At 39.9% G+C, this 26,862-nt stretch overlaps 2 protein-coding genes across 3 annotated transcripts; one reads left to right on the top strand and one right to left on the bottom strand.

The window, feature by feature from the left end:
* The first annotated feature begins 623 nt into the window (after positions 1-623).
* Positions 624-4,882, top strand: LOC103423094 (ETO1-like protein 1). Its single transcript, XM_017328894.3, has 6 exons — positions 624-749; positions 1,150-1,523; positions 1,638-3,353; positions 3,665-3,956; positions 4,075-4,384; positions 4,485-4,882. Exons 2-6 carry the CDS (start codon positions 1,384-1,386, stop codon positions 4,703-4,705), a joined length of 2,679 nt encoding a protein of 892 aa, XP_017184383.3. The 5' UTR covers positions 624-749; positions 1,150-1,383; the 3' UTR covers positions 4,706-4,882.
* Positions 4,883-6,002: 1,120 nt separating this feature from the next.
* On the bottom strand, positions 6,003-23,333 carry LOC103448954 (uncharacterized). Of its 2 annotated transcripts, XM_070807777.1 has the most exons (16): positions 23,187-23,333; positions 23,042-23,104; positions 22,744-22,842; positions 21,619-21,681; positions 21,313-21,416; positions 21,095-21,161; positions 20,906-20,977; positions 20,307-20,471; positions 19,784-19,848; positions 19,580-19,674; positions 18,792-18,899; positions 18,570-18,667; positions 9,363-9,476; positions 9,024-9,160; positions 8,712-8,892; positions 6,003-6,400 (listed from the first exon to the last, which is right to left on the bottom strand). In XM_070807777.1, exons 3-12 carry the CDS (start codon positions 22,777-22,779, stop codon positions 18,573-18,575), a joined length of 870 nt encoding a protein of 289 aa, XP_070663878.1. In that variant the 5' UTR covers positions 22,780-22,842; positions 23,042-23,104; positions 23,187-23,333; the 3' UTR covers positions 6,003-6,400; positions 8,712-8,892; positions 9,024-9,160; positions 9,363-9,476; positions 18,570-18,572. The 2 variants fall into 2 exon arrangements, with proteins under 2 accessions (XP_070663878.1, XP_070663880.1); XM_070807779.1 differs by lacking the exons at positions 6,003-6,400; positions 21,619-21,681 and having other exon boundaries at positions 8,770-8,924; positions 23,187-23,326.
* Positions 23,334-26,862: the final 3,529 nt, after the last annotated feature.

Genomic DNA, 26,862 nt, shown 5'->3' with positions numbered 1-26,862 from the left:
TTGAGTTATAAAATTTACAAAATTGAAATCTATTCTAGAGAAGAGCCCCCTTGCCAACTTTTTTCCTCACTTTTTCTAATTTTGCCTTCATTTTTGAATACACAATACTAACCTGAGGATGGCAAAATAATAATTTTGTACATTTTGCCAAAATGACAATCATATCCTTATTTTTCCTATTTTACCCTTATTTTTGATATACAATATTTACATAAAAATGACAAAAATCAGTAATTATGTAATATTAAGATAAAATATGCACTATATTTTAAAAACTAGTCATATTTCTTAATAATAAAAAAACAAAAAATAAAATGAAACTTCGCGGAGACCAAAATCCAACTTTGGTCTTAATATTATTTCGGGATGTGTACACACTTCTTTTTACTTCTCACACATCCTTTTAAGTTTCGGTTATTGGATTGGGTGAATTGAAGAAGATCAAATGGTAGAAATTAATAAGGAATGTGTGAGAAGTAAAAAGGGATGTGTGGATAGTACCCTCTTATTATTTCCGGTCTTCAAGGAGGAAGAGAGGTGAGAGAAGAAAGAAAGAAAGAAAAATAAAAGGAAAAGACTTTCTCTTTTAACAAGCAAAAAAGAAGGCAAAAAAGTGAAAGTGGCCATTTTTTTCCATTTGGATTCCTTTCTCCTGGTAACTGGTCGGTCCCATGCCTCTCTGAAGCTCCTCTCTCAGCTCGTTGTAATCTGTGACAAACTTCTCTGCAAGAATTCAAGCCAGAAGTGAAGTGGGTCTCTTTCTCCTTCCTCTTTCACTTGGTTGCTTATGGTGTTTTTTGGCATTTTTTATGAAGGGGATTGGGTGGGGGCTAATGTGATTTGGCCACGTTTGGTAGAGATCTTGTTTAACTTTTTGGATGGGTGCTTGTTCTTTTCTGGGTTTTTCTTTTATCTGGTTCCGTACATTGAGAGGAGAGGAAAGTACTAATTTTTGTTGTAAACTGAAAAAAAGAAGAAGAGAAATTTGATTTTTATTTTTTATTTTTTTATGAATTAAAGAAACCCAGAATTTGTGTTTGTTTTTTGTGAATTGGGTTTGTTTTAATTTGTTGAAATTGTTGAAATAGGTCCAAACCAGACATTATTACTGTTTGTCTGTTTGTAATTTTTGAATTTTTTGTGATTTAGAATTTAGGTTCTTGGTGGGAAATCCGTCAGCCAAGTGATTTGGGATCACTTGGAAGCTTTCTGGGTTTTTGCTCTCTTTTCCGCAATCTCCGCTGTGCTTGAACTTTGAATTTTTAGAGAGAGAAACTTGAACTTTGAGTTTTTAGAGAGAGAAACTTGAACTTTGAGTTTTTAGAGAGAGAAACCCATCTGGGTAATTTGGAGATCTGGGATTTGCTTAGAGTCTTATGCCCCATGAGGACTTTCTTTCCCTCTGAGTCTGGTAAAGATTCTGGTAAAGAATCACAGCTCAGTGCCCACAATCCACAGTCATGGCTCCAGGTGGAAAGAGGGAAGCTTTCCAAGCTGCCATCAAACTCCTCCTCTTCTTCTCTGTAAGTCATTCTTCCTTTATGCTTTGGATTCAATAATTGTGGATGGTACTTACTTCCCAATTCACAGTTTGGATTTTGATCTTATAATTTGGTGTGGATGTGAAAATTCTGTAGAGAATCTCTTATCAAAGTCCCCGAGCCGCCAATACTCCCGTTCTATAAACCAGTTGATTACGTCGAAGTTTTAGCTCAAATTCATGAAGAACTTGAGTTATGTCCTCCGCAGGGACAGTCGAATCTTTACCTGTTACAATTTCAGGTCTTTAGGGGCCTCGGAGAAGTCAAGCTGATGCGAAGAAGCCTTCGTGCAGCTTGGCAGAAAGCTAGCTCCATTCATGAGAAGCTCATATTTGGAGCATGGTTGAAGTATGAGAAGCAAGGGGAAGAGCATATTTCTGACTTACTTGCTAGTTGTGATAAATGTGCGCAAGAATTTGGTCCGGTGGATATTTTGACTCAGCTTCCTACTGATGCAACTGTGAGTAGTACCCTTGAGAATGTTTCGATGAATGGGAACGGAATATCAAGAAATGTCAGTTTTAGAATTCAAGATGAGAGGGTAGATTGTGATAGGCAGAAAATATCAAGCCTTTCTGCTCCATTTCATGCCATGCTCAATGGGTGTTTCTCGGAATCATTTCGGGAGGACATAGATTTGTCGGAAAACAATATCAGTGCATCAGGTATGAGGACAATCAATGAGTTCAGTATAACTGGCAGTTTGAATGAAGTCCCTACTCATCTTTTGTTGGAAATATTAGCTTTTGCAAATAAATTTTGTTGCGAAAAGCTTAAAGATGCTTGTGACCGGAAACTTGCATCCCTGGTGTCTACTAGAGAAGATGCGGTAGAACTCATGGAGTATGCTCTTGAAGAGAACTGTCCTGTTCTTGCTGCGTCATGCTTACAAGTTTTCTTAAATAATCTTCCTGATTGTTTGAATGACGACCGAGTGGTGGATATATTCAGGCATGCTGATAGACAACAGAGATCAATCATGGTTGGGCAAGCCTCGTTTTCGCTATATTGTTTATTAAGTGAAGTTTGTATGAACCTTGATCCACAGTCAGATAAAACAGCTTGTTTCCTGGAACGGTTGGTAGAGTTTTCTGAAAATGATAGACAAAGAATGCTGGCATTCCATCAGTTGGGATGCCTGAGGCTCTTGAGAAAAGAGTATGACGAAGCTAAGAGCCTTTTTGAAGAAGCTCTAAATGCAGGCCATATATATTCAGTTGCAGGATTAGCTAGACTGAGTTACATTAAGGGCCATAAACTTTGGTCATATGAAAAGCTGAGCTCTGTAATCTGCGCTGTTACGCCACTTGGATGGATGTATCAGGAGAGGTCCTTGTACTGTGAAGGTGATAAGAGATGGGAAGACCTTGAGAAAGCATCTGAGCTGGATCCAACTCTTACTTACCCTTACATGTATCGTGCGGCTACATTAATGAGAAAACAGAATGTTCAAGCTGCGCTTGCAGAAATTAATCGTGTTCTGGGGTTTAAACTTGCGTTAGAATGCTTGGAACTCCGGTTCTGTTTCTATCTTGCTCTTGAGGACTATAAATCAGCCATTTGTGATGTTCAAGCAATTCTTACTCTCTCCCCGAATTATAGGATGTTTGAGGGACGGGTGGCAGCATCCCAACTTCGGACACTTGTGCGTGAGCATGTAGAAAATTGGACAACGGCAGATTGTTGGCTGCAGTTGTACGATCGTTGGTCTTCAGTCGATGATATTGGGTCTCTCTCGGTTATTTACCAGATGCTTGAATCTGATGCAGCAAAAGGTGTTCTGTATTTCAGACAGTCATTGCTTCTTCTCAGGTATGTTTTTGATACCGAACTTTTTGGGGATGATGTTATAGTTCCTTTTATTTCAAGAGGTCCAAAATATTTGTCAGTTAGTGTGTAGCGGATTTATTCATGTTTAACGGAAAAATTATTTGAGTATGTATAATGTGCCGATGCCAAATTCGATGAATCACAATGTAAAGATCTGATTTTTCCTTTGAATAACTTTTAAGGTTCTGAAAACCTGCCTTTGGTCCCATGCACTTTTCCCTATGATTCTTTTGGTGGCACTATTTTCTGCTCTTGAAAATGTCAGTAGAAATCTCATGTCTCCACTTGATCAGGTTGAACTGTCCCGAGGCAGCAATGCGAAGTTTACAGTTAGCTCGTCAGCATGCATCCAGCGATCATGAAAAGTTGGTTTATGAGGGGTGGATCTTATACGATACAGGACATTGTGAGGAAGGGCTCCAGAAAGCAGAGGAATCCATCAAAATTAAACGATCCTTTGAGGCCTTCTTTTTGAAAGCCTATGCACTGGCAGACTCTAGCCAAGATCAATCCTCTTCATCAACTGTTGTATCTCTCCTCGAAGATGCCTTGAAGTGCCCATCAGACAGGCTGCGTAAAGGTCAAGTATGTATTTTTTAACCAAATCATGGAAATCTTCGTAACCTGAATTGCTGCGGGGATGGACTGCTAGTTTCAGCATGTTCTAACCTTTCTGTGGATCCTTCAATTTTTCATTTACCAGGCGCTCAACAACCTTGGAAGTGTTTATGTTGACTGCGGGAAGTTAGACTTGGCAGCTGATTGCTACATAAGTGCTCTTAAGATCAGGCATACGCGAGCGCACCAGGGCCTTGCTCGGGTTCATTTTCTCAGAAATGACAAGCCAGCTGCGTATGAGGAAATGACCAAACTGATTGAGAAGGCCCGGAACAATGCATCTGCCTATGAGAAGAGGTCCGAATATTGTGATCGCGAACTCACAAAGACTGATCTGGAGATGGTGACCCACTTAGATCCGCTTCGGGTGTACCCTTACAGATATAGAGCTGCAGGTTTGATTTTTCATTTGTTCTTCAACACTCATACATTATTATCATCAAGGTTTCATTTCAAATTGTATGAAGCGGAATTTTGTTTTCTGGATGGGAACAGTGTTAATGGATAGCCACAAAGAAGCAGAGGCCATTGCAGAACTATCAAGGGCAATTGCATTCAAAGCCGACCTCCACCTTCTGCACTTACGGGCGGCATTCCATGAGCACGTTGGAGATGTCATGGGTGCTTTGCGAGACTGTCGAGCGGCTCTCTCCGTCGACCCGAACCATCAAGAGATGCTGGAGCTTCATAGCCGTGTAAACAGCCATGAACCATGAACATAGAAATTGAAACTTGGAAGATGAAACTTTCAAGTTGTATCAACCAGCACCTTGTTGTGTACACTAGCAAAGTATACGTGTTTTTCATCCCATGTCATATCACTTGTATTTTTTAAAGGTCAAATTTTGTAATTTATGCGTTTGGCAATATATAATCCATTAATTGCATTGTTACCCATGTTTTTTCTTTTTCTTTGCCTACTGCCATCACCAACTTCTCCAGTGTTCACCAGTTGTGCGATAACACTGAAGACGCAGAAGTGACGATGTCTTAACCAACGATATAACATAATGGAGATAGAATCCCACTGAAGATGCAAAGGTGACAATGTCTTAACCAACGATGTTCCATATGAGAAGTTAACTCGTGGCTACTCCTAAAAGTTAATTTGTTTGCTAAACTTGTAACCAAACCATCTCAAAATATATATCAACTGCTCCTTCATTTCTCGCTTTAATCATGATAGCTATTCTTACAAATCTGATCAAACTAAATTATATTTGCCTATACATCTAAAAATCATCTTAACATCAAATGCTCATTCTTTTACGGTCTTCATAACAAATTTCACCGGCGAGGCACAGATTCCCTTCAATGATATGCTACGCCGGTACAATCTTTCAAATTTCTTATGTTCATTCTGCAGGCGTTTCGTCAAACTTATGTACACTTTGGAACAAGAGACTAGCATTGACGAAGAAAGAGTAGAAAATTTGAAAGCATGTGCAGATTCTGCGTCTGTCAAAATGGTGTTATCAATCTCAGTTGACCAGACAATTTGACCGGTATATCAGATCTGCCGTCTGTCAAAAGTTCCATACAATAGAGGAAAACATATACGTCACGGTCATAGGACACTACACGAAGTTGTTGAGGATGCTCGACGAAATAGAGTTTTTGGTAAAACTTCGCTTCAATTGGATATTAATTTATGTTTGTATTTTTTTTAGTTTGTTGACCTTTTTTTTATAAAAGTTGTTCCTAGGTTACGCATTGGGATGCAGAAGGCCGCACAGTGGAGCAAGTGGCTTTTGAAGCTTATGGTCTTGTTCATTCGACAGGCTGTGTGGTCGAGTTTATGGTGATGGGGTGGGACTATACCAGTCCCCACTCCAAGTATACATTGCGGTTTCATCGGAATTGCTCATTAGGATTGACGTTGCGGCAACTATGGGCTCTAGATTAAGTATTAAATTATTATGTTCAAAGGTTAAGGATTTTTTTTGGTGTACTATGTAAGTAATTTTCGAGTTCCATGGCATGCACCATTGCCATTGATGTTAGCCGGATCGATAATATCAACGGTAGCTATCCTCAGCGTTTATATCAGGCATTCACTATTGTGCATGATTTACAACATCGGGTAGCGTTCTATGATCACGCCACTGGAGGGGACTTATGGGTAAAATTACAAAAGTTTTAACGAAAAACCCATGGTAGAAAATTTGAAAGCATGTGCAGATTCTGCATCTATCAAAATGGTGTTATCAATCTCAGTTGACCAGACAATTTGACCGGTATATCAGATCTGCCGTCTGTCAAAAGTTCCATACAACAGAGGAAAACATATACGTCACGGTCATAGGACACTACATGAAGTTGTTGAGGATGCTCTACGAACTAGAGTTTTTGGTAAAACTTTGCTTCAATTGGATATTAATTTATGTTTGTATTTTTTTTAGTTTGTTGACCTTTTTTTTTTATAAAATTTGTTCCTAGGTTACGCATTGGGATGCAGAAGGCCGCATAGTGGAGCAAGTGGCTTTTGAAGTTTATGATCTTCTTCATTCTACAGGCTGTGAGGTCAGAGTTTATGGTGATGGGGTGGGACTATACCAGTCCCCACCCCAAGTAAACATTGCGGTTTCATCGGAATTGCTCATTAGGATTGACGTTGCGGCAACTATGGGCTCTGGATTAAGTATCAAATTATTATGTTCAAAGGTTAAGGTTTTTTTTTTGGTGTACTATGTAAGTAATTTTCGAGTTCCATGGCATGCACCATTGCCATTGATGTTAGCCGGATTGATAATATCGACGGTAGCTATCCTCAGCGTTTATATCAAGCATTCACTATTTTGCATGATTTACAACATCGGGTAGCGTTCTATGATCACGCCACTGGAGGGGACTTATGGGTAAAATTATAAGAGTTTTAACGAAAGCTCACGGTATTATTCACTTTAACGAAAAATTACATTTTTACACTAAAAAGTCAAACATGATACTATTCATTTTACCCTTTATTTTGTCTTTATCATTAAAACTCAAAGTTTTCAAGCATTTTTCCATAAGTTTTGCTTAAAATTATGTGTGTATATATAGCAATGAAATGTAATTTTAGTTACTGGAATTGATTTAAATGTTTGTTATCAATTGCAGGGATTCTGTTGAGGATGAATCAAGTACCACACTTTGTATACTGGGGCAGCAAGGACGAACTAAAACACTATGAGTAACTAAAATGGGTATGGAGTCATTCGTCCTTACTGCCCCAATATACAAATGCAGTACTTGATTCATCCTCAACAGAATCCTTGGAATTAATGACAAACATTTAAATCAATTCCAATAACTAAAATTACATTTTATTACTATATCTATATATATATACACACACAAATAATTTTAACCCTCATGGAGTGATCATAGAACGCTACCCGATGTAGTAAATTATGCACAATAGTAAATGCATGATATAAACACCTGAGATAGCCGCCGTCGATATTATCGATCCGGTTGACATCAATGGCAATGCTGCATGCCATGGAACTCGAAAATTACTTGCACACTATCCAAAAAAAACCTTAACCCTTAAACATAATAATTTAATACTTACTACTCAGATCCAGAGCCCGTAGCTGCCACAACGTCAATCCAAGTGAGCAACTCCGATGTAACCATGGTGTATATTTGGGGTGGGGACTGATATAGTCTCAACCCACCACCATAAACTCGACCTCACAACCTGTAGAAGGAACAAGGCCATAAACTTCAAAGTAGGGGTGGGCACGGTTTGGTTTGGTGCGGTTTTGAGTGAAACCAAAACCGAAACCAAAATTGTTTGCGGTTTGGTTCGGTGCGGTTTTGAAGCCAAAACCGAAATGAAACCAAATCGTTTGGTTCGGTTCGGTGCGGTTTCAAACGGTTTCGGTTTGGTTTTTAAGAAAAAATGTACAATTTGAAATTAAACATATTAATAAACATTTCCCAGTAGCAATAGGAAAAAGACATTTGTTATATAAACAATTAGCATGTTGCATGCAGTTGTGATGTTAAAATATGTTTGTGCAACAAAAAGGTGTCCCGTACAAAGTATAACATAAAACAAGTTGAATAACTTTGAATTCATTAAACATGAGTGAAACTTTCATACTAGAATATGTGATACCATGCTTCAAATGAGTGGACTTCATTAGATCATTGTTGGACTCTTGATAACAAGATTAGTCCACCCTTGTACATATATGTGTGTGTGTGTGTGTGTGATGGTATAAAATAACAAAGGTCCTTGAAGTTAATGAACGAAAGAAAGTGATGAATGATGATATTCCAGTGTGGTTGTGTCCATACTAAGTGCATGGATTCTAACAAACAACCAATTAAAACATGAAATTTAATATGGACATTTAATTAAATGTTTATTAATATTTGCGGTGCGGTTCGGTTTCGATGCGGTTTTCAAAAGCCAAAACCGAAACCAAACCGTTTTCTATGTTGCGGTTCGGTTTCAAAACCAAAACCGTTCCAAAACCGCAAAACCAAACCATTTGGTGCGGTTCGATTTGGTTCGTGTTTCGGTTTCGGTTTTCGGTTCTAAGTGCCCACCCCTACTTCAAAGGCCACTTGCTCCACTGTGCAATCTTCTGCGTCCCAATGCTTAACCTAGAAACAAATTTTATAATTAAAAAAAGGCCAACAAACTAAAAAAAAAAAAAAAAATATATATATATATATATATATATAAACATAAATTAATATCCAATGAAAGCAAAGTTTTACCAAAAAAATCTATTTCATCAAGCATCCCATGTAGTGTCGTATGACCGTGACGTAGATGTTTTCCACTACAGCATGAAACTTCTGACAGACGGCTGATCTGATAATCCGGTCAAATTGCCTGATCAACCAAGAATCAATCCCGACCAAGATCATATTCTCCCAACTGTAGACGATAATCGTGCTGCCATGGTATTCACATAAAAGTTTCACTTGCTATCAAAACAATATAGCAAGCGAGCATCAATTTTAACTCTAAACTAATAGTCATTAAAAAAAAACAGCAAAAAACCCAACCGTATTCATGAGTCATACCTTTCTCAGTGCTTCCAAGATAATTTTGGCAACATCATCATCTTTCTTCTTTAGACAAGTAGTGAGATTCTTAATAAGCTTGGTACGGTTGCTCCATGCATAAAAAATTGAGAGATAATCACCGGACCAAGACATTCCTGTATTAACAATCAATTATAAAAAAAACCTGCAAAAACTATAATATAACTCAAGCAGGCATAAATACAATTAGGACTTCTACTTGCTTAATCGCTAGCAACTAAACCGAAATGCTAGGATAGCAAAAGCACAAACCAACCTAAATTATATAGCTAGTATGAATTCACTAAGAAACGAAAAAATTGAGGTAAAAATGCTTACCCTACAAGCCAGCTGCTTAGCACGGTTACCCTCCAATTCAGGAGGGCTGTTAAAAAAGTACTCTAATAGAGAAGACAGAGATGCTTCAGAGACAGTCTCAGTAGTGATGATCGACTGCACTCCAAACAAAAAAGAAAAAGGAATTTAGAATCAAGTCCTCTTTTTGTATATTTCAGTCAAACCAACATATATCAGCATGAAGTCATACGGCAGGAAAAGACACAAAACAGGGCAGTAAACTTTAAGGAAAGCATGACAAATATTAAACTCATTCTCCAAGACATGCTTGAGTAACATGGCCATATACCAATCAAGATGAAGAAAACACAACATTCTGCACTGATTTACAAAGGCAGCAGAGACAGTTGACGTATAATCAAATCAGGCAACAGTAACTAGAAAAACTATCCAACAACCAAATTTAAAAACACCAAAATACATGAGGCTTGTCTAATCAAGTGAAAAATACCAGATGAGCTGACAAAAAACATCAAGTACTAGCCTGAAATACTAACCATCGGCCTAAGAAGCAATACAATTCCAGTATAAGTTGACAATTTGACACTAACACTTCCATTTTGTGTAATCGTACAATTGATTGATTGACATGTAAATAATATTTGGCAAGCAAGAGCCTTCCAATTCAACTAGGAGAACATCCTTTTCCCAAGCGTACATATTGGGCAACTGGAGTGTATTGATTTTGCTTGAAGGTCAATCCACCTAGACTACCTCCTGTTTTTGTTCACATTCGACGTATACTGTAAACATTTCATGACCATGACCATTCATACAGATACATATGAAGGCGACTGAGTGACTGCCGGCTAGTGCACATGTATTCCTTGCATGTACTTTCATTACAATTAGACAAAGACGGCGGCTAGTTAGTAGCTAAAATGGGGAGTTAAATAAGTTGATTGTCTTATACCACTGTATCTCTTTCTGGGACCAAGATTAATGAGTGTTCTAATCATTACTGTGACAGCATTTTAATATTGGATCTTATAGTACAGGGTTAAACTCCGCCTATGTCTTACATGGCCGGTCCCAAGCCCGGATAAAGGAGGAGGGGGAGGGCGTCAGGTAGTCGACAGCCGGCACTCCATGATCACGTCGAATCCTTATGAAAATGAATCCAGAACAAAATCGCGCTAAAGCTAGGGCGTCACCCGTAAGTGGCGCGCTGTGTGGCCTGAGCACAGTGATAAGTGAGCAAGGGTCGCTGTATCTCCATCGGCACCCGGATGCAGTGTTAAATGAGCAAGGGGGCCATAGAAACTTCTTTTCGAACGACTCCACTCAAAGTTGTTTGGGAGCATATGCTCCTATCAACTTTACCCGGGACACACAAAAGAAGTACTTTGATCCTATTAGACGGGGGAGGGTGAAGAAGCTAGGACAGAAGGGTAGAGTTCAAGAGAGCAAAATGCGTTTAGGAACGTGGAATATAGGAACCTTAACGGGAAAATCTATGGAAGTAGTGGAAGTTATGGTGAGGAGAAGGATAAATATTATGTGCCTACAAGAAACTAAGTGGGTTGGTAGTAAGGCAAAGGATCTAGAAAACTCAGGGTTTAAACTTTGGTATTCGGGCACAAATAGAACGAGAAACGGTGTTGGCATCATCGTGGACAAGACCTTGGTACAAGATGTTGTAGATGTCAAGAGGGTAGGAGATAGAATCATGGCAATCAAGATTGTAATAGGACAAGAACTTATCAATGTGATTAGTGCGTACGCACCTCAAGTAGGGTTGGATACGAGTTCGAAGGAGAAATTTTGGGAAGATCTTGGAGACTTGGTGCAAGGAATTGCTCAGACGGAGAAGTTATTTATAGGAGGAGATTTAAATGGACACGTGGGCAGGGAGACAGGCAACTATGGAGGTTTTCATGGTGGCCATGGTTTTGGGGAGAGAAACGAGGATGGGGAAGCTATCTTGGATTTTGCAATGGCATATGATCTCTTCTTAGCCAACACCTTCTTTAAGAAGAGAGAAGAACATGTGATCACCTACAAGAGTGGGTCGTCAAAAACACAAATAGATTTTCTTCTAATGAGGAAAGGGGATCGTATAACTTGTAAGGATTGCAAAGTTATACCAGGAGAGAGCGTGGCTAATCAACATCGCTTGTTGGTGATGGATGTACATATCAAAAGAGTAAGACAAAAGAACAAGACTTGGAAGTGCCCAAGGACTAGATGGTGGAATCTAAAAGAAGAAAAACAAGCCATTTTCAAAGAGAAGGTAATCACCCAATGTGTGTGGGATAGAGAGGGGGAAGCTAGCCAAATGTGGGATTCCATGGCTAGTTGTATCCGAAAAGTAGCAAAAGAGGTATTAGGAGAGTCCAAGGGCTTTGCCCCACACCAAAAGGAATCTTGGTGGTGGAATGAGGAGGTACAAACAAAGGTGAAGGCTAAGAAGGAATGTTGTAAAGCCTTATACAAGGAGAGGACTGATGAAAATGGTGAAAGGTATAGAAAAGCGAAGCAAGAGGCGAAGAAAGCTGTCAGAGAAGCTAAGTTAGCGGCTTACGACGATATGTATAAACGACTAGATACCAAAGAAGGAGAGTTGGATATCTATAAACTATCTAGAGCAAGGGAAAAGAAGACAAGGGACCTAAACCAAGTGAGGTGCATCAAGGATGAGGATGGAAAGGTTCTTGCTACAGAGAACGCGGTTAAAGACAGATGGAGAGGTTATTTTCATAATCTTTTCAATGAAGGACATGAAATGAGTGCTTCTTTAGGGGAGTTGAGTAACTCAGAAGAGTGTAGAAACTACTCTTTTTATCGTCGAATCCGGAAGGAAGAAGTGGTTGTAGCTTTGAAGAAGATGAAGCATAAAAAAGCAATAGGCCCAGACGATATACCAATCGAAGTGTGGAAACTTTTGGGAGAGACAGGTATAACATGGCTCACTGACCTTTTCAATAGGATTTTGAAAACGAAGAAGATGCCAAATGAGTGGCGAATGAGCACTTTGGTGCCTATCTACAAGAATAAGGGCGACGTACAAAATTGCATGAACTATAGGGGTATTAAGCTAATGAGTCATACAATGAAGCTCTGGGAGAGAGTCATTGAGCATAGATTGAGGCAAGAGACACGGGTTTCGGACAACCAATTCGGGTTCATGCCAGGGCGCTCAACCATGGAGGCAATCTATCTCTTACGAAGATTGATGGAAAGATATAGAGATGGGAAAAAGGATTTACACATGGTCTTTATAGATTTGGAAAAAGCGTATGATAGGGTCCCAAGAGACATTCTTTGGAGGATTTTAGAGAAGAAAGGAGTACGAGTAGCATATATCCAAGCTATAAAGGATATGTATGAAGGAGCAAAGACTGCCGTAAGAACTCATGAAGGACAAACCGAAAGCTTTCCCATAACTGTAGGATTACATCAAGGCTCATCCTTAAGTCCTTACCTTTTTGCGTTGGTAATGGATGAGTTAACACGATATATTCAAGATGATATTCCTTGGTGTATGCTTTTCGCAGACGATATAGTGTTGATAGATGAAACTCAGGAAGGGGTAAATGCAAAGCTTAACCTTTGGAGAGAAGTGTTGGAATCTAAAGGTCTTCGCCTAAGCCGATCAAAGACAGAATATATGGAGTGCAAGTTCAGTGCAAATGGAGGCCAAAACGAGTTAGGGGTGAGGATCGGAGATCAAGAAATACCAAAGAGCGACCGTTTTCGTTACCTAGGATCTATCTTGCAAAAGAACGGAGAATTAGATGGAGATCTCAACCATAGAATACAAGCTGGATGGATGAAGTGGAAGAGTGCATCCGGCGTGTTGTGTGACCGCCGTATGCCACTGAAGCTCAAGGGAAAATTTTATAGGACGGCAATAAGGCCGGCGATGCTGTATGGCACAGAATGTTGGGCGGTGAAACATCAACACGTACACAAAATGGGTGTAGCGGAGATGAGGATGCTTCGTTGGATGTGTGGGCACACGAGAAAGGATAAGATTAGGAATGAGGATATCCGGGGTAAAGTAGGAGTAGCCGAAATTGAAGGAAAGATGAGAGAAAATCGGTTACGGTGGTTTGGACATGTGCAAAGAAGGCCTACTGACGTTCCGATTAGAAGATGCGACTATGGGACAGAGGTTCAGGGCCGAAGGGGTAGAGGAAGACCTAGGAAAACTTTGGAAGAGACTCTAAGAAAAGACTTAGAGTACTTAGATCTAACGAAGGACATGACACAGGATCGAGCACAATGGCGTTCTAAGATTTATATAGCCGATCCCACTCAGTGACTTGGATTTTCCAAGTCTCCAACCGAGAAGTTTTCCTCACTCGGGAAATTAAGGGAACACTACCCCAACCTACATGCTCCACTCAGAAAGCTTCAACATACAAGCTTTAACAAAAGAAAATTCAAAGAACTTAGCGAAGAAGGCTTTGGTGTATTTAACACAATACGTTGAAATGAAGGAAAGCTTATTTATTGATATCCCCGATAAGCTACAAATATGTACATATACATGAGTCAAAATAAGCACACAAGAGGGAGCATTCACAAAGGTTGCTTAGGAGAAGTCTCAGCAGTCGGTAGAGCCCCAGAAAGAGAAGGCACCGGAGGGGGATCATTTGGAGCCTCAGTACTGGACAGAACCCTAGAAGGAGGAGGCATCAGAGGTTGATCATTTGGAGCTTCATTACGCGGTACAGCCCCAGAAGACGAAGGCAATAAATGCCTTTGGAACAAACCCACAAATCTCTGAGGACCAGTAGGGGAGACGAAGGATGGGCGCCATATGTTGTCTGGAGAAGGCGGGGCTGCCTCTTCAACAAGGTTCAAGTCAAAACGACGGTCGGAGGGGCCAGACATTTTCAAAGGTGTTGAAGAGAGAAGAGGTCGGACAAATCAAGATCTTAGAAGTGCAAGAATGAAGCTTCTACTGGTGGAGATTCAAGTGTGCTTTGGAACTTAATGCCAGCCCCTATAAAAATCTGCACTCGACGAAGCTTCAGAAATCGAAGAGGCGCCTGCTCAGAAATCGAAGAGGCGTTTGCTTTCTCAAAAGCTGGGCTGCTTAGAGATCACGAGGGTTGATCTCAGAAATCGAAGAGGCGTTTGCTTTCTCAAAAGTTGGGCTGCTCAAAGACCACGAAGGCCGATCTCAAAAATCGAAGAGGCGCTCGCTTTCTCAAAAGCTGGGCTCCCCAGAGACCACGAGGCCGATCTCAGAAATCGAAGAGGCACCTACTTTTCCAGCCTTTTCCAGCCTTGTCAGCACCTGTCACACGCACACTCAGTTTTGCGGAAATTATGGGCATTCTGTCAAAGACTTCTGGGGAAGTAGAAAACACATGAATCTTACTGTTCAATCACCCACTTCCCACACGCAACAATAGCTCATGGGTACCACAGATAACTTTGCCAAAGTTCTCTGCCAAAGTTGAGCACGTGAAGCTTGCAGCTCCCACTACATCGCTCTGACCAAGAAGGGTAAAAGAATAGCAAAGAAACAGCACTAACAAAGTTTAGACCCATAAATTTTGAAGGTCTAGCTACCATATTATTACCCACAAGGGTAAAGGAACAGTACCACTGCTGGATAATTGGAAAGTCCTTGTGTGTCAACCTCTGTGCTTCGTGGCAAGGTAGACTAGCAAACATGCCCAACCTTTACTCACATTCGAGAAAATACTCCCAATAAGATTGCTTGCTCCAAAATCGAAGAGGCACCGTCCTCCAAATCTCGAGAGCCAGACTCCCAACATGACTACTTTCTTAAAAATCGAAGAGAGGGTAAAGGAACAGTACCATTGCTGGATAATTGGAAAGTCCCTGTGTGTCAACCTCTGTGCTTCGTGGCAAGGTAGACTAGCAAACATGCCCAACCTTTACTCACATTCGAGAAAACACTCCCAACAAGATTGCTTGCTCCAAAATCGAAGAGGCACCGCCCTCCGAATCTCGAGAGCCAGACTCCCAACATGATTACTTTCTCAAAAATCGAAGAGACACTGCTCCCCGAATCTCGAGAGCCCGACCCCCAGCATGATTGCTTTCTCAAAAATCGATGAGGCATCGTTCTCCGAATCAATCGAAGAGGCGCTCGCTTTCTCAAAAGCTGGGCTGCTCAGAGACCACGAGGGCCGATCTCAGAAATCGAAGAGGCACCTACTTTTCTAGCCTTGTCAGCACCTGTCACACGCACACTCAGCTTTGCAGAAATTATGGGCATTCTGTCGAAGACTTCTGGTGAAGTAGAAAGCACATGAATCTTACTGTTCAATCACCCACTTCCCACACGCAACAATAGCTCATGGGTACCACAAATAACTTTGCCAAAGTTCTCTGCCAAAGTTGAGCACGTGAAGCTTGCAGCTCCCACTACATCGCTCTGACCAAGAAAGGTAAAAGAATAGCAAAGAAACAGCACTAACAAAAGTTTAGACACATAAATTTTGAAGGTCTAGCTACCATATTATTACCCACAACTGTAAAGGAACAGTACCACTGCTGGATAATTGGAAAGTCCCTGTGTGTCAACCTCTGTGCTTCGTGGCAAGGTAGACTAGCAAACATGCCCAACCTTTACTCACATTCGAGAAAACACTCCCAATAAGATTGCTTGCTCCAAAATCGAAGAGGCACCGTCCTCCGAATCTCGAGAGCCAGACTCCCAACATGACTACTTTCTCAAAATCGAAGAGAGGGTAAAGGAACAGTACCATTGCTGGATAATTGGAAAGTCCCTGTGTGTCAACCTTTGTGCTTCGTGGCAAGGTAGACTAGCAAACATGCCCAACCTTTACTCACATTCGAGACAACACTCCCAACAAGATTGCTTGCTCCAAAATCGAAGAGGCACCGCCCTTCGAATCTCGAGAGCCAGACTCCCAACATGATTACTTCCTCAAAAATCGAAGAGACACTGCTCTCCGAATCTCGAGAGTCATACCCCCAGCATGATTGCTTTCTCAAAAATCGAAGAGGCATCGTTCTCCGAATCTCGAGAGCCAGATACCACAGACCACTTTTTCAAAGTGCTCTGACAGAGTTAAAACATGTGAAACTGGCAGCTCCCACTACCGTGCTATGACCAAGCAGGGTAAAGGAATAGCATTACTACTTGTTGTTAGGGAGACTCCTATATATGTCGACCTCCATCCCCAACGGACAGGCAGACCTGCAAAAATGCTCAACCCTTCATCATATCTGAGAGGGCACTCCCAACGAAGCCTTTCGAAATATTCAGCTTTCTTTCCCCCCGATAATACCTTTGCAAACAAGCTATACTAGAGCAAGAATATCTCATATCATCAGGGTTAAAAGCAAGAGTATCCCATATCATGCTTTTTCCCTGTCTTTTCTTTTGGCCTTGTTTTTACCTGCAAGACAAGGAGAAAGAGAGCAATCAGTCAGCACTTGGAATCAAGCTTCCAGCCAGGAACTGACTGCCTGGAACCCCTTACCTGATTACTTACCTGGCATTGCTCTCGAGTACTCATCTTCAACATCTTATGTTTCCAGGGAAGATTCCGCATCTGCTTGAGGAACAGATAGGGCAAGTGCGAAGGATACAAGGAAGCATGTGGAGACAAGCGTAACAGCACACGTGCCGATACATTCATTACTCTGTCAAAAGCAAAAGTATCCCATATCAGCAGGGTGGAACGTACTCTAGATTTGATGGACTTGTTTTGACCCTCAACTTCTTCAATCGGCCTTATACTCTGGAGGAAACCAGAAAACCCTCCAGCTCAGTTCAAGAATAAGCCTGTGGAAAGTTACTTCTTCAAAAGCAAAAGTATCTCATATCATCTCTTCTCATTTTTCTTCTCTTTATCCTTCATGCTGCTGCAAGATGGGGAGAAGGTGAACAATCAGTCGGAGCTCTGATTGCTTACCTTGTCTGTCACCTCTTTCAGCAGACCCCCTAGCTCGGCGACTTGGGGGACTCCTACTACATGGTTTGTATCGCGCTTGACCAAGCCTGAAACTACAAGTAAGCTTCAAGTGAAATTGATACATTACCTTGTGCATCTCCACCAGTTAAAGATACCACCCCTGGATGGAGGAAGAGTACTTCCAGAGAAGATGCCACATCTACCTATGAGACAGATAAGGCAAGTCAAGACGACACCACACTCCGATACTTAGAAGTTTCGTGATTACGAGATCATTCTCCCACAATATTTCCTAATGTCGTTTGTACTAAATCATTCACTTGTACTCACTAAATGAGAGCTTGAACCTATGTACTTGTGTAAACCCTTCACAATTAATGAGAACTCTTCTATTCCGTGGACGTAGCCAATCTGGGTGAACCACGTACATCTTGTGTTTGCTTTCCTATCTCTATCCATTTATATACTTATCCACACTAATGACCGGAGCAATCTAGCGAAGATCACAAAAAGCGATCGTTTTCGCTACCTAGGATCTATCTTGCAAGAGAACGGAGAATTAGATGGAGATCTCAACCATAGAATACGAGCTGGATGGAAAGAGTGCATCCGGCGTGTTGTGTGACCGTCGTAGGCCACTGAAGCTCAAGGGAAAATTTTATAGGACGGCAATAAGGCTAGCGATGTTGTATGGCACAGAATGTGGGTGGTGAAGCATCAACACGTACACAAAATGGGTGTAGCGGAGATGAGGATGCTTCGTGGGATGTGTGGGCACACGAGAAAGGATAAGATTGGGAATGAGGATATCCGAGGTAAAGTAGGAGTAGCCGAAATTGTAGGAAATATGAGAGAAAATCGGCTCCGGTGATTTTGAACATGTGCAAAGAAGGCCGACTGACGCTCCGGTTCGAAGATGTGACTACGGGACAGAGGTTCAGGGCCGAAGGGGTAGAGGAAGACCTAGGACAACTTTGGAAGAGACTCTAAGAAAAGACTTAGAGTACTTGGATCTAACGGAGGACATGACACAAAACCGAGCGCAATGGCGTTCTAGGATTCATATAGCCGACCCCACTTAGTGGGAAAAGGCTTTGTTGTTGTTGTTGTTGTTGTTGTTGTATAGTACAGGGTTAGCTATATACTAAAGACATACACGCACACACCCCCACCCACCCACCCTTTGATATAGGAGAAGCTTTTCGGTTTCAATCAAATTGGCAAATTAAAACATGATATCGAACATAAAAAATTTGCATAGAAAAAGAGGGCTGGAGAACTTAAAGCCATAAAGCGAAAAGGCAGATTTACTAACCAGTTATTTACCACGTCCTTGCCTATCAAAAGCAGTATAGATAACATGTCTTGCAGCTGGTGGATAACTTGACAATAGAAACTGTGCTCCTTGAATTGCTAAGATCATCCCAAAAAACCAGGTAGAAATATAAACTTCTTGATGATGATGATGATGATAGGTAGATATTTTCATGTTATAAAAACCATTTGCCAAGCCTAGAGAGGGTACAGGCGTACTTACATGACTGTATTTGACCCAGTGCTTCAAGAGCAGGTTCACATTCGTCTATTTCTTGAGTTCCGGTTGAACTAAGTATCCTGTCTATGGCTGATAATACAGTTTTTACACCTGCAAAATCAAAATTATTATCAAAAGCAATTTGTGACCACTTTATGATCTTTGGTATAGCAATAATATATTTTTTTGAAGTAACAAATCTCAAAGTCTACCCCTTGAAATCATTTAAGATGTCCCCATTTTCAAAAGAGAATAAATAGCATGCGACAGAAGAAATAAATAACATATATATATATATATATATAGCAATTTCACCTAATGTCATATACGCTGGATAAATAAATGATTTGAGTGGCATATCATGGTCCAAGATATTATGTTAGTGCTCTCTTTCAAACCTAATAGGGAAAATGGGGGCCAATTGCAACTGGAGGTTTGGAGGTAGCTTTGATTCCTTTGGATAAATGCAAGCAAGCAACCAAGCTAGCCAAAAACTGAAACAAAATATAAGGGTGTCCACTAAAGAAGACTCTCTTCTTCTTTTTCTCTGGGTCAGAAAATGGTATGACAGGTGCCTTAACAGCAGTGCAGCACTAAAATTAAGCATGATATCTGTCCTTGAAATACAGGTAAAAAAGCTACCAAATGAGCCAGAAATAATGCAGGCACCAGACTCCAGGGCATCTTATATGCAGGGTGAAAGGAAAAAACAATGGTGTTATGATAATCTGGAATGATGCAAGTAGATATTATTCATCATATTACAAATTTCCAAGTCTGTTAAGACTTACTTAATTCATCAGCTAGTATGTAATTCTCCTTGGACAGAAGTCTTCCACTAACCGCCTTTGCCCCTGTTCTTAAAATCGACTCCATTGATTTGTTGCTAGAAAAGTTATACAACGATATCATGCTGCGTCACTTCTGTCTATAAGACTTTAGGCGATACAGAGTATTCAAAATGAAACAGATAGCAGAAAATGTTGTTTAAGCACCTGATTACAGAGCTTAGCAGTTGCAGAAGGGTCGAAAACTCTCTACCATGCTCGATCTCTGACAACTTTATCATTTGAGCACATACAACAAGAACGTCTCAATATAAGGTTTTAAGCAAGGAAACGAGACTATCAAAAGAAAACAATACCAGAAATTTTGAATTTTGAATTGATTGGATTGTAAACAAAAAAATGAGTGAACTTAAGAAGATAGATGCCATTCACTTGGAGATAATACATACAAATTAAAGGCCACATTTCTCTTAAGCATTGTACTAAACATTGGCCCTAGAACAAAGTAGTTGACCTGATTTTTTCATCTTCATAAAATTTATGTATGCTTAGTTATTCTGCATATCTGATCTGAATTTTAATACAGAACTTCTAGAAAATTATGATCAGTATATGGCACGAAATGGAGCACCAAAGGAGCTAATATGGGAGGTGGAGCTTCCAAAATAGATAGTTTAACGGGTTGTGCGTGAGGAGAGAGGGAAAGGTGTGTAGATGATCAACGGCCAACCTCATACAAAGCCTCCAAAATGCTCAATGTTGAAAGGGTATCATTGTTCTTGATTTTTGCCTCAAAAAGTCCAAGTAGATTTGACTTCTGGACTACTAATGCCACGTTGGCGCGTGGGGAGATAGAAAATAGCCTCACTATCAAAGCCAGAACCCGGACCCATCCCTGCAAAACATTCATATGATTTTTCTTTAAAAAACATAAGCAGAGAAAATCAGCAAATAATCTAAAATCATCTAAAATCAGAAACACCACAGTAGCATACATGACTAATATCAATGTACATGGAAGTCCTTACGGAGATTGTAAATGCATAGAAAAACTTTTCATCTGACTGTCTAAAATTGGACATCTATATAAATGGATAAAACTATCCCCAACTTCTTACAACCACTTTAATGAGATGCCTCTGATGCACATGTCAACAACACAAATTAGTCAAGTATCACTACAATGTTGTGTAACAGAAAAATACGAAGGACCAGCATAGCTGATAATAGGCTTTCTTTTACAGTTCGTTCATTCCCTAAAATAACTGCCAAATTTCAGGAAAGTTTTAACTATACATCCATAAATCACAAATGTAACAATCACCCTACCAGTGAAGAGAATTGGGCTGCTAAAGCTCCAAGATGTGTAACTTCTTTAGTATTAGCTGACAAAACGATATCCTACATATTGACAGCAAGGGTTTTCTCGAGTTATCACAGTGCGGGTATTCATTAAAACAACATTTAAGGAGATCAAAAGTTAAATAAAGAGTAAAACAGTAAATGTGATGTCCATACTATGCCTGCGGGAGAACCAGCTATATTCTCTATTGCATCCATTGCTAGAGTTGCAACTTTTTCATAACTAAACACCAGAAGAAACACATTATCATGGACTTCAAAGATAAAGGCAAATAATGAAAACTAGAAATAGTTTTCCCAAAAAGAAAAGAAAGATAATTAAAAGATAATAAAAAATCCAAGTATCGATCTTCAACTTATAATTTGAACCTTACCCATGAATGAGGCAATCAAGCAAGAGAGGATATATATTGTGGTCAACTGTAAAGCGTGTTGCAGAAACAGAACCTTCATTCGAATTCTCCAGAAGGCAAGAAACCTGAAGGTTGTTGTCATAACACCAGGTTAAACTAGCCAATAAATTTGTCCGTTACTTACGTAAGTTTCAACTCCCCCGAAAAACAAATTGAAAGAAAATATGCAAATCCAAAACAAACAGATACATTCTCTAATTATGAACAATACGACTCGAGAATCTCAACATAAAGCAAAAGATGCACAAGAAATTTTCATAAATATACCGTTTTACAAGCTAAAGAATTGACTTCCTGAGACTCTGCCATCAGACTAGCTTGTACAAATGACTGAAGAAAAGCAAAGAGAAATGTTTAAGAATCAAGAGACGCACACAATAAGTACAAAAATCGGCTTTGTTTATGAGGACTAATTGGGTTTGTACTATGGTTAATGTCCATTATTTGATTGACCCAGAGCAACATGTTCTCGGAGCAACGCATTGGCATTCGGATACATCATAATAAGAAGACTTTAAAGGTGCAACAACAACGACAAAGCATTTTCCCACTAAGTGGGGTCGGCTATATGAATCCTAGAACGTCATTGCGCTCGGTTCTATGTCATGTCCTCCGTTAGATCCAAGTACTCTAAGTCTTTTCTTAGAGTTTTTTCCAAAGTCTCCTTCTACCCCTTCGGCCCTAGACCTCTGTCCCGTAGTCGCATCGTCAAACCACCGTAACCGATTTTCTCTCATCTTTCCTTCAATTTCGGCTACTCCTACTTTATCTTGGATATCCTCATTCCAAATCTTATCCTTTCTAGTGTACCCACACATCCAACGAAGCATCCTCATCTCTGCTACACCAATTTTATGTACGTGTTGATGCTTCACTACCCAACATTCTGCACCATACAGCATCGCTGGCCTTATTGGCATCCTATAAAATTTTGACTTGAGCTTCAGTGGCATACGACGGTCACACAACACGTTGGATGCACTCTTCCACTTCATCCATCCAACTTATATTCTAAAAAAAACTAATGAAAATGACTTGAAAACTTTGAGTTTTAACGATAAAGACAAAATAAAGAGTAAAGTGAATAGTACCAGGATTGACTCTTTAGTGTAAAAATGTGATTTTTCGTTAAACTGAACAGTACCGGATGCTTTTCGTTAAATTTCCCTATATTCTATGGTTGAGGTGTCCATCAAATTCTCCATCCTTTTACAAGATAGACCCTAGGTAGCGAAAGCAATCACTCTTTGGTACTTTCTGATCTCCGATCCTCACCCCTAAATTAGCTGTATCCTATTCAAATTCAAGACAACCCCTCTTTCATTTTTCACAAGAACACGAATAAATCCATCAGCGACATGCAATCAGTTAGCACAGAAAATGAGGGCATACCGTATACTGGGGGATGAGAGAAGCCCCATCTCCCATATTTCGTCATGAAAACCCTTTCCAAAACAACAACCAATGTGCTTTCCAGACCGCGCACATCAGCTTTGGTTTGCAAAGCACCGCAAGCGGGAAACAAAACAAAATTATTCAGACGAAGTTCAAGTTCAGGTTTTAGGGTAAGTGAGGACTTTTTGCCAAAATTCGAAACGAAAACGAAAGAAAATTGAAGAAAAATGACGAAAATTGAAGAGCAGCACAAAAACTTGGAAAACAAGCTATGGGTAGAAGCGACAAGGGTTACTTGAGAAGGACGGGAAGAGGGAAGAATCGAGAAATTCTTTAGCTGAATCGTCGTTTTGAAGACCTGCGAAAAAACAGTGATATCTGTTCAAAAAATGTGTTGAGAAAAACTGGAACGAAAGCGAGTGGAGGTGGTTAGTGCTCACCGGGGTAATTTTCGAAATGGGAAGCGGCTTGGAGTAGCTGAGTTGGGTCGTCCACCGAGTACTCCTCCATAGCTTACAGCACAAGCAGCCGCAGTGAAACGCTGTGTGCGTGTCTGAGACTGCGGAGAGAGAGACAGCGTGAAGGTCATGAAATCAGGGTGGGGTGTGTGTTTTAAATCGATTTCCGAGGGAGTGAAATGGATTGTACGGACGATACTCGCTGGAGAGTAGGACTTGAGTGTCTACTCGCTATGGTTGGGCAGGAATTTGGGGAGTCCACGGTCCGGATCCTTTTTGTAAGGATTCTGTGATCGTGACCGTTCATCGTACATAATGCAGTCAGTTTTCGTTAGGTACTATTTATATTTAATTTTTAATTTTTAATTTTGAAATGATTTCTGACCGCACAATATACAATAAACCGTCACAAGGATCCCCAGAAAAATGATCCGACAAGGATCATTTTTCGTGCACGGGACATTGCTGCTATACAAGATGCGATACAATTGCAACCTAAGGTGAGTGTGATGTCTACAAATAAGAAGAGTGGTGTTTAATTTACCCACCTACTATAACAATGTCCTTTCACTTACCTTATTAAGTCATGGATAATACTAGTGACTATCCAATATGATGACTTGCTTATGTGGTCAGCTTAAGTTTTAAACACCTGGTATTTTAAAATTTACTTGGTTGCCTGTAGGGGTGGGTTCGGTTTAAATCGGTTCGGATCGGTTCATTTTTTTTTCGGTTTTTTCTGGTTCGGTTTCGGTTTTTTGTTTTTTATTTTTTCAAAAAATGAAAAACATTTAAATTTTAAATTTGAACATATCCAACACAATCATAACATAAGCATTCTAACTAAAATCAAAGACAAGGAAAATAAACATTTAAAGTTGAACTAAAATCATCAATCAAGTCTTCCAAAGTCCAAACTAACAACCTCACAACACAAAAATCGTACAAATGACTTAGAAAAGTTTAATTGTATGATGTTGTTCAAAGATCAGGGTTGTTTACTTGTAACTGCATGTTGACAACTTGATTAGTAAAAGTAATGCGTGGGTGGATTTATTTAGTGTGTGTTGGATTCTTTTCCATCACAAATTACCCAAGTAATCTACCCGAAATAAATGTTTATGGATTCTGTTACATGTTATATGAGAGTAGATCTGGAAAAGAAAGCTAGGGCAGAAGTAGACAGTGCTATGGAGATAGATGTAGGTACTTCAGGAGGAGGTTTGGTTCCGGAACCTTATATGGGGGAGAAATAATAGGTTAGGGTTTAGAGTTTTTATAGGCATTTTTTAAATATTTTGAGCTTAAAGTTTAGCAACACATTGGGTTTAGCACATTTTAACTTACAAATTGGGTTTAGAAAATAATACCCAAAACAAATAATTAAATAAAAAAATTAATTTAATTAATTCAGTTCGGTTCGGTTTCTAGATCACTAAAACCGAACCGAACCAAAAGAATTCAGTTCGGTTCGGTTTTTTCGTTTGGTTCGATTTTTTCGGTTTCGGTTCGGTTTGGTTTTCGGTTTTTTTCGGTTTTCGGTTTTTTGAACCCACCCCTAGTTGCCTGGGTTTGTAAAATAATTTATTCTCTCCATTAAATTTAAGAGGTCATTAATTTTTGTTAAGATTACTCTAAAAGCCCCCTCCTTTCCTTGTAACGTTGACTCCGTTATTGTGTATTACACTATTGCTACAGTGGTACTGTACTCAATTTTCTCACCCACTATCGAAGGCCTAACGAAATTCATTAGCATCATTTAAGCATGTAAGAAAATAACTCTAACCGTTGAGTTGCAGCATTAAAAATATACCAAAGACGTGAATAGTGATGTAGGATGTAATAACCCGTTCCTAATTTGACACAATTCCTAATTTGACCACTGTATAATCGGCCGTATGACCCATTCTTTTAGCGTATTTATGTAGTACTCCACACTGATAGAATACTGTAATGGTACAAGAAAATGTGTGATATGGTGATCTTGTCTATTGCCAAGTGTCTTGTAGTCATTGGGTTAATGTTTGTTTGGTAAAGATAATGTTTGTTAGGAAACGATAATGATTGTTAGATAAGGATTAGATATTGGAAATATCATGTGTTGGCCTTAGCTTGTGAGTATGGTATTAATACTAGTCACTTGTGCAATGCTAGGGCATGATTTGTAATAACAATTGTTGAAGTAATATTGTAGTTCAGAGAGGAATATTAGCATACAGGTGCAAGGTTATAACAAGGGTTCTATTAGTCGCTACAAACGCGTAGGCGCAAGCAAAATCAAATTTGAAAGATTTTACGAAACTACGAACGTGATGGTACTTTAGTAATTTTGCATTTTAGAGTTTTGGTCCTTGATTATTTTAATAACTCCTGGTTGGATATTGCCCACACCTCACCAAAGCTTTCTTCTCCATCTCAGCCATATGTCACTTTTTCCCCAAACTCTCGAGACTCTCTCAAACTCTCTCTTCCTTCAACATCCTCGTCTCTCTCTTATCTCTCATTCTTCTCCATCTGTGAAACCCAGCGAACACCAAGAACCACCACAACATCGCCACTCCGACGAGCACCACTGCAACACCACCTAACCATCTATGTCACGAACCCGAGCCATAGACTGGTCACTTCTCTCTCTCTCCTCTCTGCATAGTGGCACCACCACTATTCAACATTTTCTCTGGCAAATTATCATCATTCCTGACAAAGGTAAGCTTCGAAAACCCTCAAGAACTTCTTAGATCTTGTCTTGGAGTACGATTAAGGAAATTTTTAGGATTTTTAGTGATGTTTGAACGCAGAACCAACTCGGGGAAACTATTTCCCAAATTCTGGCGAAGTCCGTGAGTTTTGCAAGCCATTTCCCGGCTATTTCCGGCCACTACTCATCCCCATATTGGTATATTCCTAACTCTTCCGTAGCTTAAAATCCATATATAATATATAGTATGTTGATAATGATTAAGATTTGGACCCATAACGGTGTTCGGCAAGTTTTTTCGGCCAAATCCCTTCGAAATATGGCTTTCTCCTTCGTTGGGTCTAGCTGGTGCAACCCACGAGCCCAAACAGGTTGACTCAACCCGATAGCCTAAAACCCGGATCCCAACCTGGATCTGAATCAACCCACGAGCCCAAACAGGTTAACTCGACCCGATAGCCCAAAACCGGATCCCAGCCTGGATCTGAACCGTATCTGAACCCAGATCAGCGAAACCAACCTAGACCTATTTTTGAATTCGGCGGGAATATTTCTTTGGAATATTTTGTTAAAATTAACTGTTGACAGTTGACTTTTGTTGGTTTTTCGAAATTTTCTCAAAAACCTTCCCAGGTTAATGTCAATGCCTTTCGTCCGATTTTGGAATCCATTTAGTGAAAATTCAAAGTTTTAACGTAGTTGACCGCCTTGACAGCTTGGTTGAGTTTTGGTTGATCGTTGACTTGTCGTTGACTTTTTACGGAAATTGTTCGGGACCCTTCTTAGGATATTTCGACAAGCTGATTGTGAATCCACCGTTATAATGTATAGAGAATTACACTTTTGAGAGAATCCTCTTAGCATTTCTCCTAAAAAAATTTAAGTTTAGACCCAAAACTAGAAAACACCACACGCATGCATAGGAAGAAAAATGAGAGAGGGGCAAAATGGCCAATTCAC

This window comes from Malus domestica, chromosome 11, assembly GCF_042453785.1.
Source record: "Malus domestica chromosome 11, GDT2T_hap1".
Lineage (NCBI taxonomy): Eukaryota > Viridiplantae > Streptophyta > Magnoliopsida > Rosales > Rosaceae > Malus > Malus domestica.
Note: the sequence above shows the minus strand (reverse complement) of the source record. Positions and strands in the feature narration are given on the sequence as shown.